Raw genomic sequence first — 12320 nt, 5'->3', positions numbered from 1 at the left:
GCACTGGAAGGTGAAATCCTAACCACTGGACCACCAGGAAGTCCCCAGGTTCGTGACTCTAAACATCACAGAACCCCTAAGAATGTTTCCATTTCTAATTAAATAGACATATATCTGGTTGCTTAAATGCTGCTGTTTAGTTGCTGAGTCGTGTCTGCCTCTTTTGTGACCCCACAGACTGTAGCCCACTAGGCTTCTCTGTCCATGGGGATTCTCCAGGCGAGAATATTGGAGTGGGTTGCCATGCCCTCCTCCAGGGGATCTTCCTGACCCCAGGGATCAATATACCATGATCCGTATCAAATTACTCCTGAGTTACAGGACCCACAGATGGCCTTTATTGCTCAGGACTCAGGCAAATCTCAGTCTGTACAAATAGTTAAAATCATTTATTAAGAAACTGGAAAACTCTTACAACAAAGTGACCGTTAAATATGAAAAAAAAAAATTATGTTACTTAATCATTGTAAGAGACCGCACACACAGCTATCAGTACTCACCCAGCACAGGCTTGTAGATGTTGGTTAACTTGGTAAAGGAGGGAAACAGATGAGGAAGGTAATACTTTCGAAACAACGTAAACAGAAATTTAAACCCAGTCTCCTGATTCTCCTTATGCTTCCACTCCAAGCTGGCAGCCTTCAGATAACAGCGGGGAGCCGGTGGGGGGGCAGAACATACATATAGTTACACTTCACATTAATGAATATCAACTGAAATGCTGATGCACTGTTAAAACCCCTATCCTAAATGAAACACTTGACAAATAGCATTGACCATCATGTAATAACATCTTAAAACTCAAACAATTCCAAGAACGAATACTTCAAAGCAAAACAATAACTACATAAAAAAACAGCATTTTTACTGGATATTCAAGAAAGAAAAAAATCAAACTTATGGTATCTTTTAAACTTGCCCCACTACATCATTCCTGTATTTTTTTCTCCATGTTCCTTGTGATGATTTAACACTCTTTGTGCCCTTAAAATGTTTATCCAGAAGTAATCAGGTACTTCTTTTAAAATGCAAAAGAGGCCATTTATAATACACAAGAATTAAAGAAACAATCTCTTGCAAGAATTTCATACCATGTTACCTACATGAAAAAAAAATCATTATCAAAATGCAAAGCTACAGAATCTTGCAAAGGGCACAAAAAAGCAATCCAAATGCTACACGTATAACTGAATCACTGCCCTGTGCACCTGAAACTAACATGACATTGTAAAGCAACTATTTTTCAATTAAAAAAAAAAAATCTGCAGGCTGGGATAAGCCATTAAGTTTAAAGCTCCCATGTGTGAAGACACTGCTGCCGCTGCTGCTGCTGTGTTGCTTCAATCGTGTCTGACTCTGCATGACCCCATAGACGGCAGTCCACCAGGCTCCTCCGTCCCTGGGATTCTCCAGGGAAGAACACTGGAGTGGGTTTCCATTTCCTTCTCCAATGCATGAAAGTGAAAAGTGAAAGTGAAGTCGCTCAGTCGTGTCTGATTCCCAGCGACCCCACGGACTGCAGCCTACCAGGCTCCTCCGTCCATAGGATTTTCCAGGCAAGAGTACTGGAGTGGGGTGCCATTGTCTTCTCTGGTGAAGACACTACTTCCCCCTTAAATAGCCAGCTCTGTGTAGGCCTGGCGGGAACGTTGCAAACACTTCCCCTGCAGGGAGTGGCCCGCACAGACCAGGAAGCCAGACAGGTGATCGAGAGCCTACCACCCAGGGAAACGAGGTGTGAACAGGCCCTTCGAGAGTGCCTACTGGTGGCTGTCATGCTTGTGAGATCACCGAGCTCCAGAGCAAAGCATCTCAACATCCTCCTGACCAGCCCACCTGGAGCACCTGAAGTCCAGGAACGAGGGGCCCGGTGTTCATCACCTGTCAGAATCCCTCCAGGTAAGGCAAAGAGGAAGATCTGCTCCGAGGACCCACCCGCCCGACGGACAGAGGAAGGAGGGGCAAGTGGACACCGCATACAACCCTGCACACAGCGGAAAGGACGCACCGCCACCCTCTACCAGTCCTCCTCTCCTGGGATCCAGGGTGTTATGGGATCAACGTGTCACACAGCTCATTAGTGACACGTCTGGAATGAACCCAAGTCCCCCAGCACATCGAGGTTCTGGCTACTCTGCTGTTTTTCTGCAATGGATAGAAGGGTGGAGCCGACCACTCCTGGACAGATGGGGCTGAGATGTAGGCAGCAGGGGCCTACACGGCCAGGACCCAGGGCTCCCCAGAGGTGAGAGGACCCAGGCTGGCACTCAGGATGCGGGAGTCCTGAGCTTGTGGTGCTGCTAGAGAAACAGGGGAGAGAAGAGCAGACGGGGTCACCCTGAGGGACACGGAGGGCAGAGGGGGCAGAGGAAACACAGCCTTCAGAGAAAACTGGTAAAGAGGGGGAGTGGGGGGGTCATCCCAGGAGAAGAGACCTTGAGGAAGGTGGGGTCCCCTCGAGTCGTCCAGAGGTCCAGGATGGCCAACACTCATGTCCTTCTCTGGACCTGACACACCAGAACCCGTTCACCCTGGGCCCCCGATTTCACGGTGACATGGCAAAAAGCAAGTGAACAGTGGTGTCATGGGCCCCCTGGGTGAGGAACTGGATGGGCAGAGATTACACATCAACTGAAGCTGAAGCTCCAATACTTTGGCCACCTGGGCAAAGAGCTGACTCACTGGAAAAGACCCTGATGCTGGGAAAGATTGAGGGCAAGAGAGAAGGGGACGACAGAGGATGAGATGATTGGACGGCATCACCGACTCAATGGACACGAGTCTGAGCAAGCTCCGGGAGTTGGTGATGGACAGGGAGGCCTGGCGTGCTGCGGTCCATGGGGTCGCAAAGAGTCGAACACGACTTAGTGACTGAACAACAACACACCAGGTTGTGAGAGGAAGGAAGGAGCCTGAACGTATGCCCTGGAGAAGTTCAGGGACCAGGGATGTACTCGCTGAGAGGAAAGAAACAGCATTTCCCAAACCACATCATGTCCAGAAATGCTGACCAAGAGACACAAATTCCCTGGTGAAATCAGAAGTCAATGATTTGGTAAGAAATCATTTGTTAAGAAGAATTTGATAAGGGTTATCTCACATAAGGGAGGCCAGGCTAGTAACAGGATGAGATAATCCACGGCTTTCCTTCAGGCCCCTGCCCTTTGCCCATCACTCTGGACCCGCCCAGTCAGCCCTGGGTCTGCTCCTCCCCCATCCAGTCTCCTCAGCACAGAGAATGGGGCAGCGGAAGAGCAAACAGGCAAAAACAGTGAGATACAGGGAGATAACAGAAAATGCTACACTGGTCTCTGCCCCCGGCTCCTGGCACCGAGGCCCTAGCTTCCTGCTCACTTCTTCGTGCCTGGAGCTCTGGGCAACTCTGAAGGGACTTCTGGATGGGGCTGGTACCAGGAGGAACAAGCCATGGTTGGAAGCTCGGAATTTTCAGTTCTCTCCCTACCGCCTGCACCGCTGTTCCTAGACAAGAGGGGGGCTGGAAATGGAGTTGATAACTGATCATCTCTCCCGTGAAGAAGCCACCATAAAAATCCCGACAGCCCCAGGTTTCGGGGAGTGTCCGGGTTGAACACATGACGCTCCAGGAGGGTGACGCACCTCCATCCACAGCGACAGAAGCCCCAGCGCTCAGGACCCCCCCACCCCAGACCTCACCCCGTGTGTGTCTTCATCCAGCTGTCACCTGTGTCCTTTACCACACCCTTTCCTAAATGGGTAACTGTGAACCAATGCTTCCCCCAGTTCTGTGAGCTACTCTAAAATTCACTGCACCTGAGGAGGGAGTCATGGGACCCTCTGATTTGTAGCCAAACTGGATGGAAGCTGTGGGCAACCTGGACACCGGCTGCCTGTGACGGGTACTGAGTGGGACCGGGAGGCATACGGGCCAGAGAACTTCCCTGTGAGATCTGAGACCACCTCGGGTAGGCAGGGCTGGAAGTGAGTGAAACTGTGACACTGGTATTGCAGAGAATGACCTGGTGATTCAGATCCCCACGCATTTGGTGAGAAGTGTCACAAATGAAGTGAATAATATGAGATTGTATGAAAGTAAAGTAGGCAGATGGAGGACAGAACTGCTTCCTTTGCACACACACACACAGTAGCATGCAGGCCTGCTCTTTGCTGAAGCATCCTAGCATACATTCTACATTTAGTGAAATATCACATAAAATCACCAAGAAAAAACAAAGGTAAAAAATACAGACAAACAGGAAGAAAAGAGGCAGTGTTTTCTCTTCCCCAGTGAGGATATGAATATCGCTGAATCATCCATGGTTCCACTCATACCTGAGTAACCATGTATTTCAATAGTACTTGAAGAAAAAAGCACGTTTGGTCCTCGGCGATCTTCTCCCCTGATACGGCTGGCAGCAGTGGAGTGATTTCTTCTGGATGGATCTTCGCTGCAGAGTGGGAAACAAGAAAAGCTCCTTCACCAAAGTTAAAGTTCAAACAGGGCTTTAAAAATGGCCCCTATTAAAATATACGTGCCTATATGGAATACAGACAAATGGTACTGATTAACCTATTTGCAAGGCCTCAATAGATGCAGATGTAGAGAAGGGACAGGTGGACACGTGGGGAAGGAGAAGGTGGGACCAACTGAGAGAGCAGGATTGACATATTTATGCTGCTGCTGCTGCTGCTGCTGCTAAGTCACTTTAGTCGTGTCCGACTCTGTGTGACCCCATAGACGGCAGCCCATCAGGCTCCCCCGTCCCTGGGATTCTCCAGGCAAGAACACTGGAGTGGGTTGCCATTTCCTTCTCCAATGTGTGAAAGTGAAAAGGGAAAGTGAAGTCGCTCAGTCATGTCTGACTCGTAGCGACCGCATGGACTACAGCCTACCAGGCTCCTCCGTCCATGGGATTTTCTAGGCAAGAGTATTGGAGTGGCTTGCCGTTGCCTTCTCCGATATTTATGCTACTATGTGTAAAGTAGATAGGTAGTGGGATGCTGCTGTAAAGCACAGGGAGCTCAGCTCGGTGCTCTCACATGACCAAGACGGGTGGGATCGGGGGGTGGAGTGGGAGAGAGGCTCAAACGGGAGGGGATATATGTATACTTGGAGCTGATGCACATTGTTGTACGGCAGAAACCAATCAACACTGTAAAGCAATTATCCTCCAATTAAAAAAATGTTTTTAAAGTGCCTCACTTCGCTTTATAGCAGAAACTAAATGGCAACCCACTCCAGTGTTCTTGCCTGGAGAATCCCATGGACGGGGGAGCCTGGTGGGCTGCTGTGTATGGGGTCGCACAGAGTTGGACACGACTGAAGAGACTTAGCAGCAGCACAACGTTGTAAATCCATACTCCAATAAAAATTTTAAAAGGTAAAGCAAGATGAAATAACCAAATACAATACATGTACCAAGCACTGGAACTGCTCACACTGCAGGTCAGGCCACGTGACCAGGGGACAGATGCCCACAGAGCCACCTCCCTCACTGGACCATTCCTCGCCCCTGCACCTTCTGCTCTGACCAGCCCAAGGTCAAATACCTGTCACTGGGCGATACAGTGATCCGCAGTGACAAAACAGTGGCCCTAATGGGCAAGTTCCTTGAAAACTCCCTGGGCTCAAAAGATGACATTAATAGTCCCATGAGGCCACCACTGTTCTTCCATGAAAACTGCATGAAAATACACACCTGGTGACAAAGAGCCTGGAGCATCAGGGACTTCCCTGGTGGTCCGGTAGTTAAGAATTTGCCTTCCAATGCAGGGAACATTGGGGAGGTAAGATCACACATGCCACGGGGCAGCTAAGCCCAGGCAATGCAACTACTGAGCCCAAGTGCTCCAATGAAGAGCGTGCATGCCAAAACGGAGATTCCGTGTGCCATAAATAAGATCCTATGCAGCTGGACCATAAAGAAAGCTAAGCACTGAGGAACTGATGCTGTTGAACTGTGGTGCTGGAGAAGACTCTTGAGAGTCCCTTGGACTGCAAGGAGATCAAACCAGTCAATCCTAAAGGAAATCAGTCCTGGGTGTTCATTGGAAGGACTGATGCTGAAGCTGAAGCCCCATTACTTTGGCTACTTGATGCGAAGAGCCAACTCATTGGAAAAGACCCTGATGCTGGGAAAGATTGAAGGCAGGAGAAGGGGACGACAGAGGATGAGATGGTTGGATGGCATCACTGACTCGATGGACATGAGTTTGAGCAAACTCCAGGAGACGGTGAAGGACAGGGAAGCCTGGCGTGCTGCACTCCATGGGGTCGCAGAGTCGAGCACGACTTCATCAGTTGAACAACAACAACAAGCCAAATAAATAAATATTTTTTAAAAAAGAGCCAGGGGAGCAAATGAACACCCACTTATAAAACAATCGCTGTACGGAAAACAGGCAGCAGTTTGGGATGCATTTAAATCTCATGAACAGCAACAAAAGCACTTGCTCCAGCCAGACACACCATGTGTCTCTGCTCCTGCCAACAGCTGTCCCCTCCCTTTCCCTCCAGTTTCCTCCACTACAGTAAATCTCTCCTGTCATCATTTCATATAAAACAGGCTCCAGTTCTGTCAGTTCAAATGTCTGTAAAACAGGAGTATGCAGATGACGCCCCTCTAATGGCAGAAAGCGAATAAGAAATAAAGAGCCGCTTAATGAGGGTGAACGGGGAGAGTGAAAAGCTGGCTTAAAGCTCAACATTCAAAAAACTAAGATCCTGGAATCCGGTCCCACCACTTCATGGCAAATAGATGGGGAAAGAATGGAAAGAGTGGCAGATTTTATCTTCTTGGGCTCCAAAATCACTGCGGAGAGTGGCTGCCGCCACAAAATTAAAGACGCTTGCTCCTTGGAAGAAAAGCTATGACCAACTAGATGGCATATTAAAAAGCAGAGACATCACTTCGCTGACAAAGGTCTGTATAGTCAAAGCTATGGCTTTTCCAATAGTCATGTATGGATGTGAGAGTTGGACCATATAGAACGCTGAGCACCAAAGAATTGATGCTTTCGAACTGTGGTGCTAGAGAAGACTCTTGAGAGTCCCTTGGACTGCAAGGAGATCAAACCAGTCAGTCCTAAAGGAAATCAACCCTGAATATTCACTGGAAGGACTGATGCTGAAGCTCCAATACTTTGGCCACCTGATTCGAAGAGCTGACTCACTGGAAAAGACCCTGATGCTGGGAAAGATTGAGGGCAGAAGGAAAAGAGGGCGACAGAGGATGAGATGGATGGCAGTTGGATGGCATCATAGACTCAACAGACATGAGTTTGAGCAAACTCAGGGAGATAGTGAAGGACAGGGAAGACTGGCGTGCTGTAGTCCTTGGGGTAGCAAAGAGTCGGGCAGGACTTAGAGACTGAACAACAACAATTCCTCTTCAGAATCCATCCATGAAACCGAGGTTTCTGTTAGGAAAAGAACAGAAAGAGGGATCCCTTATCGCAATGTGGAGGGTAGTTTCCACCTGCTGGATGGGCCAGCATCACTCACCATCAGCCATGCTGGGGCCAGGGTTGATGAGCGTGTCCAGTGTACAGGGCCCCCTGGACGACATGATGGCAGGGAATCCCGGCACCAGGCTAGCAAAAATCAGCACCTGCTCTTCTGCACAGTTCGTCTGAAGTGCTTGAAGCCACAGAAGAAACAGCCGGATTCCTTCACATCTTATCTAAAAACAAGACCAAAGGCAGCAAAATGAAACATGCAGTCATACTTGTATAAATGTACTACAGTGCAGCAATGGTTCTGGGGGACAGATCAAGAAGCTCAAAGCATCACTGAAGTCCTGCACCAAGTCCTTCCCTGCATGACCAGGAAGCAAGGACACTGCAGCCCAGCACGAGGGCCGGAGGGGCTGGGCTCCAGTGCAGCCTCAGCCACTTTCTAGCTGAGCTGTGAGTGTGGAGGACCACTTAACTTCTCCTTGCCTCACCTCTCCGGCGGTGAAGCAGGAGTGATAACAAAGTTTATCACCAAGTGCTCGTATATGGTGAAGTGGATTGGAACTGCCTGGCTCACAGTAACTGCTACCTAAGCATTTCCTAGTATTCGCATTTTATGCCTTACAGCAACGGTGCCCAGATCATCAATGCTCAATTACTCATGAAAACCATGCAAAGAGAATCTTGCTCAAGATTTACACTGTGCTTTGGATAGAATCTCTCAGGTCACTGCATTATACACAGGTACCATGTTCTTGAAAATCAGAACACTTAGAGCTAAACGGGCCCCACGGACCTGGCTGAGGGGGACAGGCAGCCTCTGGCTTCCCTATCCTATTCTCCTGATGCCTTCCCCTGGCTCTGAATAGTCGGCATCACCCATAGAAAAACATCAATACAGGCAGATGTGCCCTTTTTCCTTCTCTGCACTTAAAACTTTCAGCTTCATCCCATTCCTAGAATTCATAAACACAGGTAACTCCATTTTTATACTCCTAAATGGCTGGAAAGGTGATGTCAATAAAAGAGATTAAATAAGGAAACGAGATGGAAAAAAAAATATCAGACGCAGCAGAAAGATGTAGTGAGCTCCGAATATAGGCAACTGAGGGGCTGCCTGGTGCCCTTTCAGTGACACCAAAATGGTGCTAATTTCTAAAGAGCCAGGGTTCAAACCAGGCCCAGGGTCTGCAGGAAAGTCAGAGGGGAGGAGAGATGGAAGGAAGGAAGGAGAGGAGGGAAGAAAGGAAAGAAGCGAGGAAGGGGAGGAGCGGAGGGAAGGAAGGGGGCGAGGGGATGGATGGAATGAAAGGGAGGGGGGAGGGATGCGGGGGAAGATGGAGGGAGCGGAGGGAGGGAAAGCTTGGTTGACTCCCAGAGAAGTCAAATACACCAAGACAGACACCCCATCAACTGTGATCCCCGGGAGCCCCTCTAGACAAGCCCTGGACTCAGCACTGCCCTGCCCTGCTCTCACCCTGCTCACACCTGCCCAGCAGGTAAGTGGCGACTTTGCTGAATACATAATGTGACTCAGTGCCAGACCAAAAAACATATATATATATATATCAAGGCTCTATGTATATCTAACCAAATTATATCAAATTTAACAAGAGGAAGGTTTCTAGACACTTTGATAAAGTCTCCAACTTTTTATATTAACTGTATTTAAAGTGAAGTGAAGTCAAAGTTGCTATTTAAACTGAAGTGAAGTCAAAGTCGCTCAGTCGTGCCCGACTCTTTGCAACTCCATGGACTGTATAGTCCATGGAATTGTCCAGGCCAGAATACCAGAGCAGGTAGCTGTTCCCTTCTCCAGGGGATCTTCCCAAGCCAGGGATCAAACCCAGGTCTCCCACATTGCAGGCGGATTCTTTACCAGCTAAGCCACAAGGGAAGCCCAAGAATACTGGAGTGGGTAGCCTATCCCTTCTTCAGGGGATCTTCCTGACCCAGGAATTGAACTGGGGTCTCCTACATTGCAGGTGGATTCTTTACCAACTAAGCTATTAAGATAATTAAATATAGATAAGGTCAATAATAAACAGAAGATAACAACCTGGTAAGTTTTAGCTATAAGACCATTAATAGAAATAGAAAGGAGAAAATACAGAAAAATCATGATACTATGACAGTTCATCTCTTTTTTTTTTTTCCAACAAGTAAGTGAGCATGAACCTATACAGTTTGAGTGGTTAGGGGCTGTTTAAGCTAATATAACCCCCAAAATATATTAGCTTATTAAAGGCACAGTCATAAATTAAATAGCTATGAGTGAATTATCTTCCATAAAATATACATCCTGGTTTCTCTTGCTACTTATGTTTCAGGGTCATAAGTATTATTCCGGTATTAAACAGTATACTGTCATTTTAAAAGGCACAGTCATTTAAAATAAGCCAATGTTAACCTAAATTATAAGATCAATCTGCTGCTGCTGCTGCAAAAAAAAAAGAATAATAAACATTCAAGAGTAAGGTTCTGCTGCCCTTTTTCTCCACAAGCATTCTCAAAAATAGCAAAAAATAATTCAGAGACAACTATAGCTTTTAACAAGATTACTGTGGTGTACAGAATCAGAAACATTAGCTCTGAGGCTTAGGGAGGACCTGGTTCAACCCCTTCTCTTTCCAGCGATGAAGCTGAAGCAGTCAGCACCTCAGCTGAATAGCAGAATCAAAATCAGAACTCAGAATTCCAAACTCCCAGTCCCAAGCCACTTTCTCCTGATAAGGTTGAAAATGTCTATCACAGTAAATTATGATGTAAGAACAAAAACTCCAACAATATTTGTCATATCATTTCTCAATAAAAAACTAAAAATAAGTTAAATGGATTTTAAAGAATTTTTTTAAAATGGCCTAATGCTGTCACTTTATGGTATGAATAAGTTTAAAAGTAATGAAAAAAGCCATTACATTTGCATCTAAAATAAATACCTTAATAGAATTTCCAGTGTGTAGAAGCTTCTTTAAAGTTGAGCCTGAAATTTTAAAACAATGAATTAGAAATGGTATATATGAATGCCTATTTAAGATCTATTTTTTAAAGATCTGTTTTTAGTTTTAGAAAGAAAAAAATGTGCTTATTCCATTTTTCAAACATAAAAGGAAGAAGGCTGACCTTCAGAAGCAAAGCAATGTCACAGAAGGAGAGATGTTTTCAGGATAAAAGCATTTTAAGTATGAACTTCTCCAAATTCTTTTAAAAGAGTCAAAATGATTGATAGTAAGGTAACCTAAATGCCCACAGTGGATTGATTATGCGAAAATGTCTCTGTCAGGCACAAAATGAATGACTTTTTTAAATCTCTAAAGGAAAACATAGTATAAAACTACCGCTCACAAAACATTTTTACAAGAACGTTTTACGAATATTCAGGACAGCATGCCGCTCTGCTTGCAATGACAACCACATTTATGGTTTCAGTCCATCGATAAATCACCTTGCAGAGCACTTGGGTCACTATCGAGGAGAGGGACTCAAAGTTTGGTCAGAACTACTTCAGCCAAGAGCAAAACCATGGAGCGCAGCCCACGGGGTGAGAAGGCTCCCTCAGGAGGATGGAGACGTGTACCTGTGACTCTAGATGTGTCCATGCCTTTAGCATGGAGACGGCCTGGCAACCCCACCTCAGTATCACATGTGGCCCCTAAATGAGATCTCAACCTCAAAAAGGAAATAATCTTTTAAAATGAGAATACACTGGAAGTCTTAATCTTTTCTTCCAATTTTTTGAGGAAAAAAAAATTATTTAGATTTCCTGATGGAGAGCTTTGTGCAATATCTGAAAACTGGATATCACTTTCCAACACCAGCGTAGTTCAAAGAAGCAGAGTCAGTGCCTTGACAATTGATGCAGGTTGTATCTATGTGGACATGCGTGTGCGCTAAGTCACTTTGGTCGTATCCGACTCTTTGCGATCCCATGGACTATAGCCCGCCAGGCTCCCCCATCCATGAGATTCTCCAGGCAAGAATACTGGAGACGGTTGCCATGCTGTCCTCCAGGAGGTCTTCCCAACCCAGGGATCGAACCTGCCTCTCTAACATCTCCTGCATTGGCAGGTGGGTTTTTCATCACTAGCACCACCTGGGAAGTCCCTAGGGATTCATTTGCCAGAAGGAAATTGCCGGTTTTCTGAAGGAACCTTGTATAATTGCTGTAACACCTAATGCTGGGCTCAGTGGGAATTCACCACCATCGTGACTAGGCTGCAGCAATAGATTACCAATGTTTTGTGATTAAATGAGGAAGTGCCTGCTTCCCTCTACTCCTATCACCAAAACACATCCAGTGATTTGAGGTCCAGAGTCAGCACTACTTGGGTGGGACTCTTAGAGCTGAGGCTCAAGTACCTGTGCTCACGGGACTATCTCTCCCACACCCACCCACCAACTGGTCCTCATTCCTCGCCTCCCTGTTTGTCCATTCTTGGACAAAGTCCATTCTGCCCCAGTTTAGTTTTTGCTTCATGATGTTTTGGGGGACCTGGTGATGCTTGTCAGGTCCAGCAGACACCTCACCTCCGGAGACCAGGGATAAAGTCTGCACAGACAGCTCTCTTCCAAGACATCTGAAAAATCCACCGTCTTGCAACACATTCTCAGAAACACTTTCTCCAGTCATTGTGTGACCACTGAGGATTGTCAGCCCTTCCCCATCTTGAAATGAGCCCAGTGTTTTTATTTTAAACTTGCAGCCTATCCATAATTGCCTATGTTCACTCTTCCCTGCACAGGGAGGAGTAAATACATATAAAAAGGACAGACTTTACAAAGAGACACAGGGAATCTCTGCTCCGTTATCTGTCAACAGTCCCCTGCTTTTTTAAATGATCCTGTTAATTTGTTATAGCCCAATAGAAAACTAATATATATTCAAT

General features: G+C 46.5%; 1 protein-coding gene across 10 annotated transcripts in view; it reads right to left on the bottom strand.

Moving 5' to 3' along the window:
• The window catches only part of RALGAPA2 (Ral GTPase activating protein catalytic subunit alpha 2), a 270104-nt gene that overhangs the window by 210709 nt on the left and 47075 nt on the right, over positions 1–12320 (bottom strand). For all 10 annotated transcript variants that reach the window (XR_008686475.2, XR_008686472.2, XR_016039170.1 and 7 more), the window contains exons 5-8: positions 10374–10417; positions 7484–7661; positions 4312–4427; positions 501–639 (exon numbers count right to left, since the gene is read on the bottom strand). Coding sequence is in view for 7 of the 10 variants with exons in the window: in XM_055430686.2 (XP_055286661.2) it covers positions 501–639; positions 4312–4427; positions 7484–7661; positions 10374–10417 (477 nt within the window). In the remaining 3 variants the exon portion in view is untranslated. The remainder of the gene's footprint in view (positions 1–500; positions 640–4311; positions 4428–7483; positions 7662–10373; positions 10418–12320) is intronic.

This window comes from Moschus berezovskii, chromosome 15, assembly GCF_049115385.1.
Source record: "Moschus berezovskii isolate FMDL1 chromosome 15, NW_MosBer_1.0, whole genome shotgun sequence".
Classification (NCBI taxonomy): domain Eukaryota; kingdom Metazoa; phylum Chordata; class Mammalia; order Artiodactyla; family Moschidae; genus Moschus; species Moschus berezovskii.
Note: the sequence above shows the minus strand (reverse complement) of the source record. Positions and strands in the feature narration are given on the sequence as shown.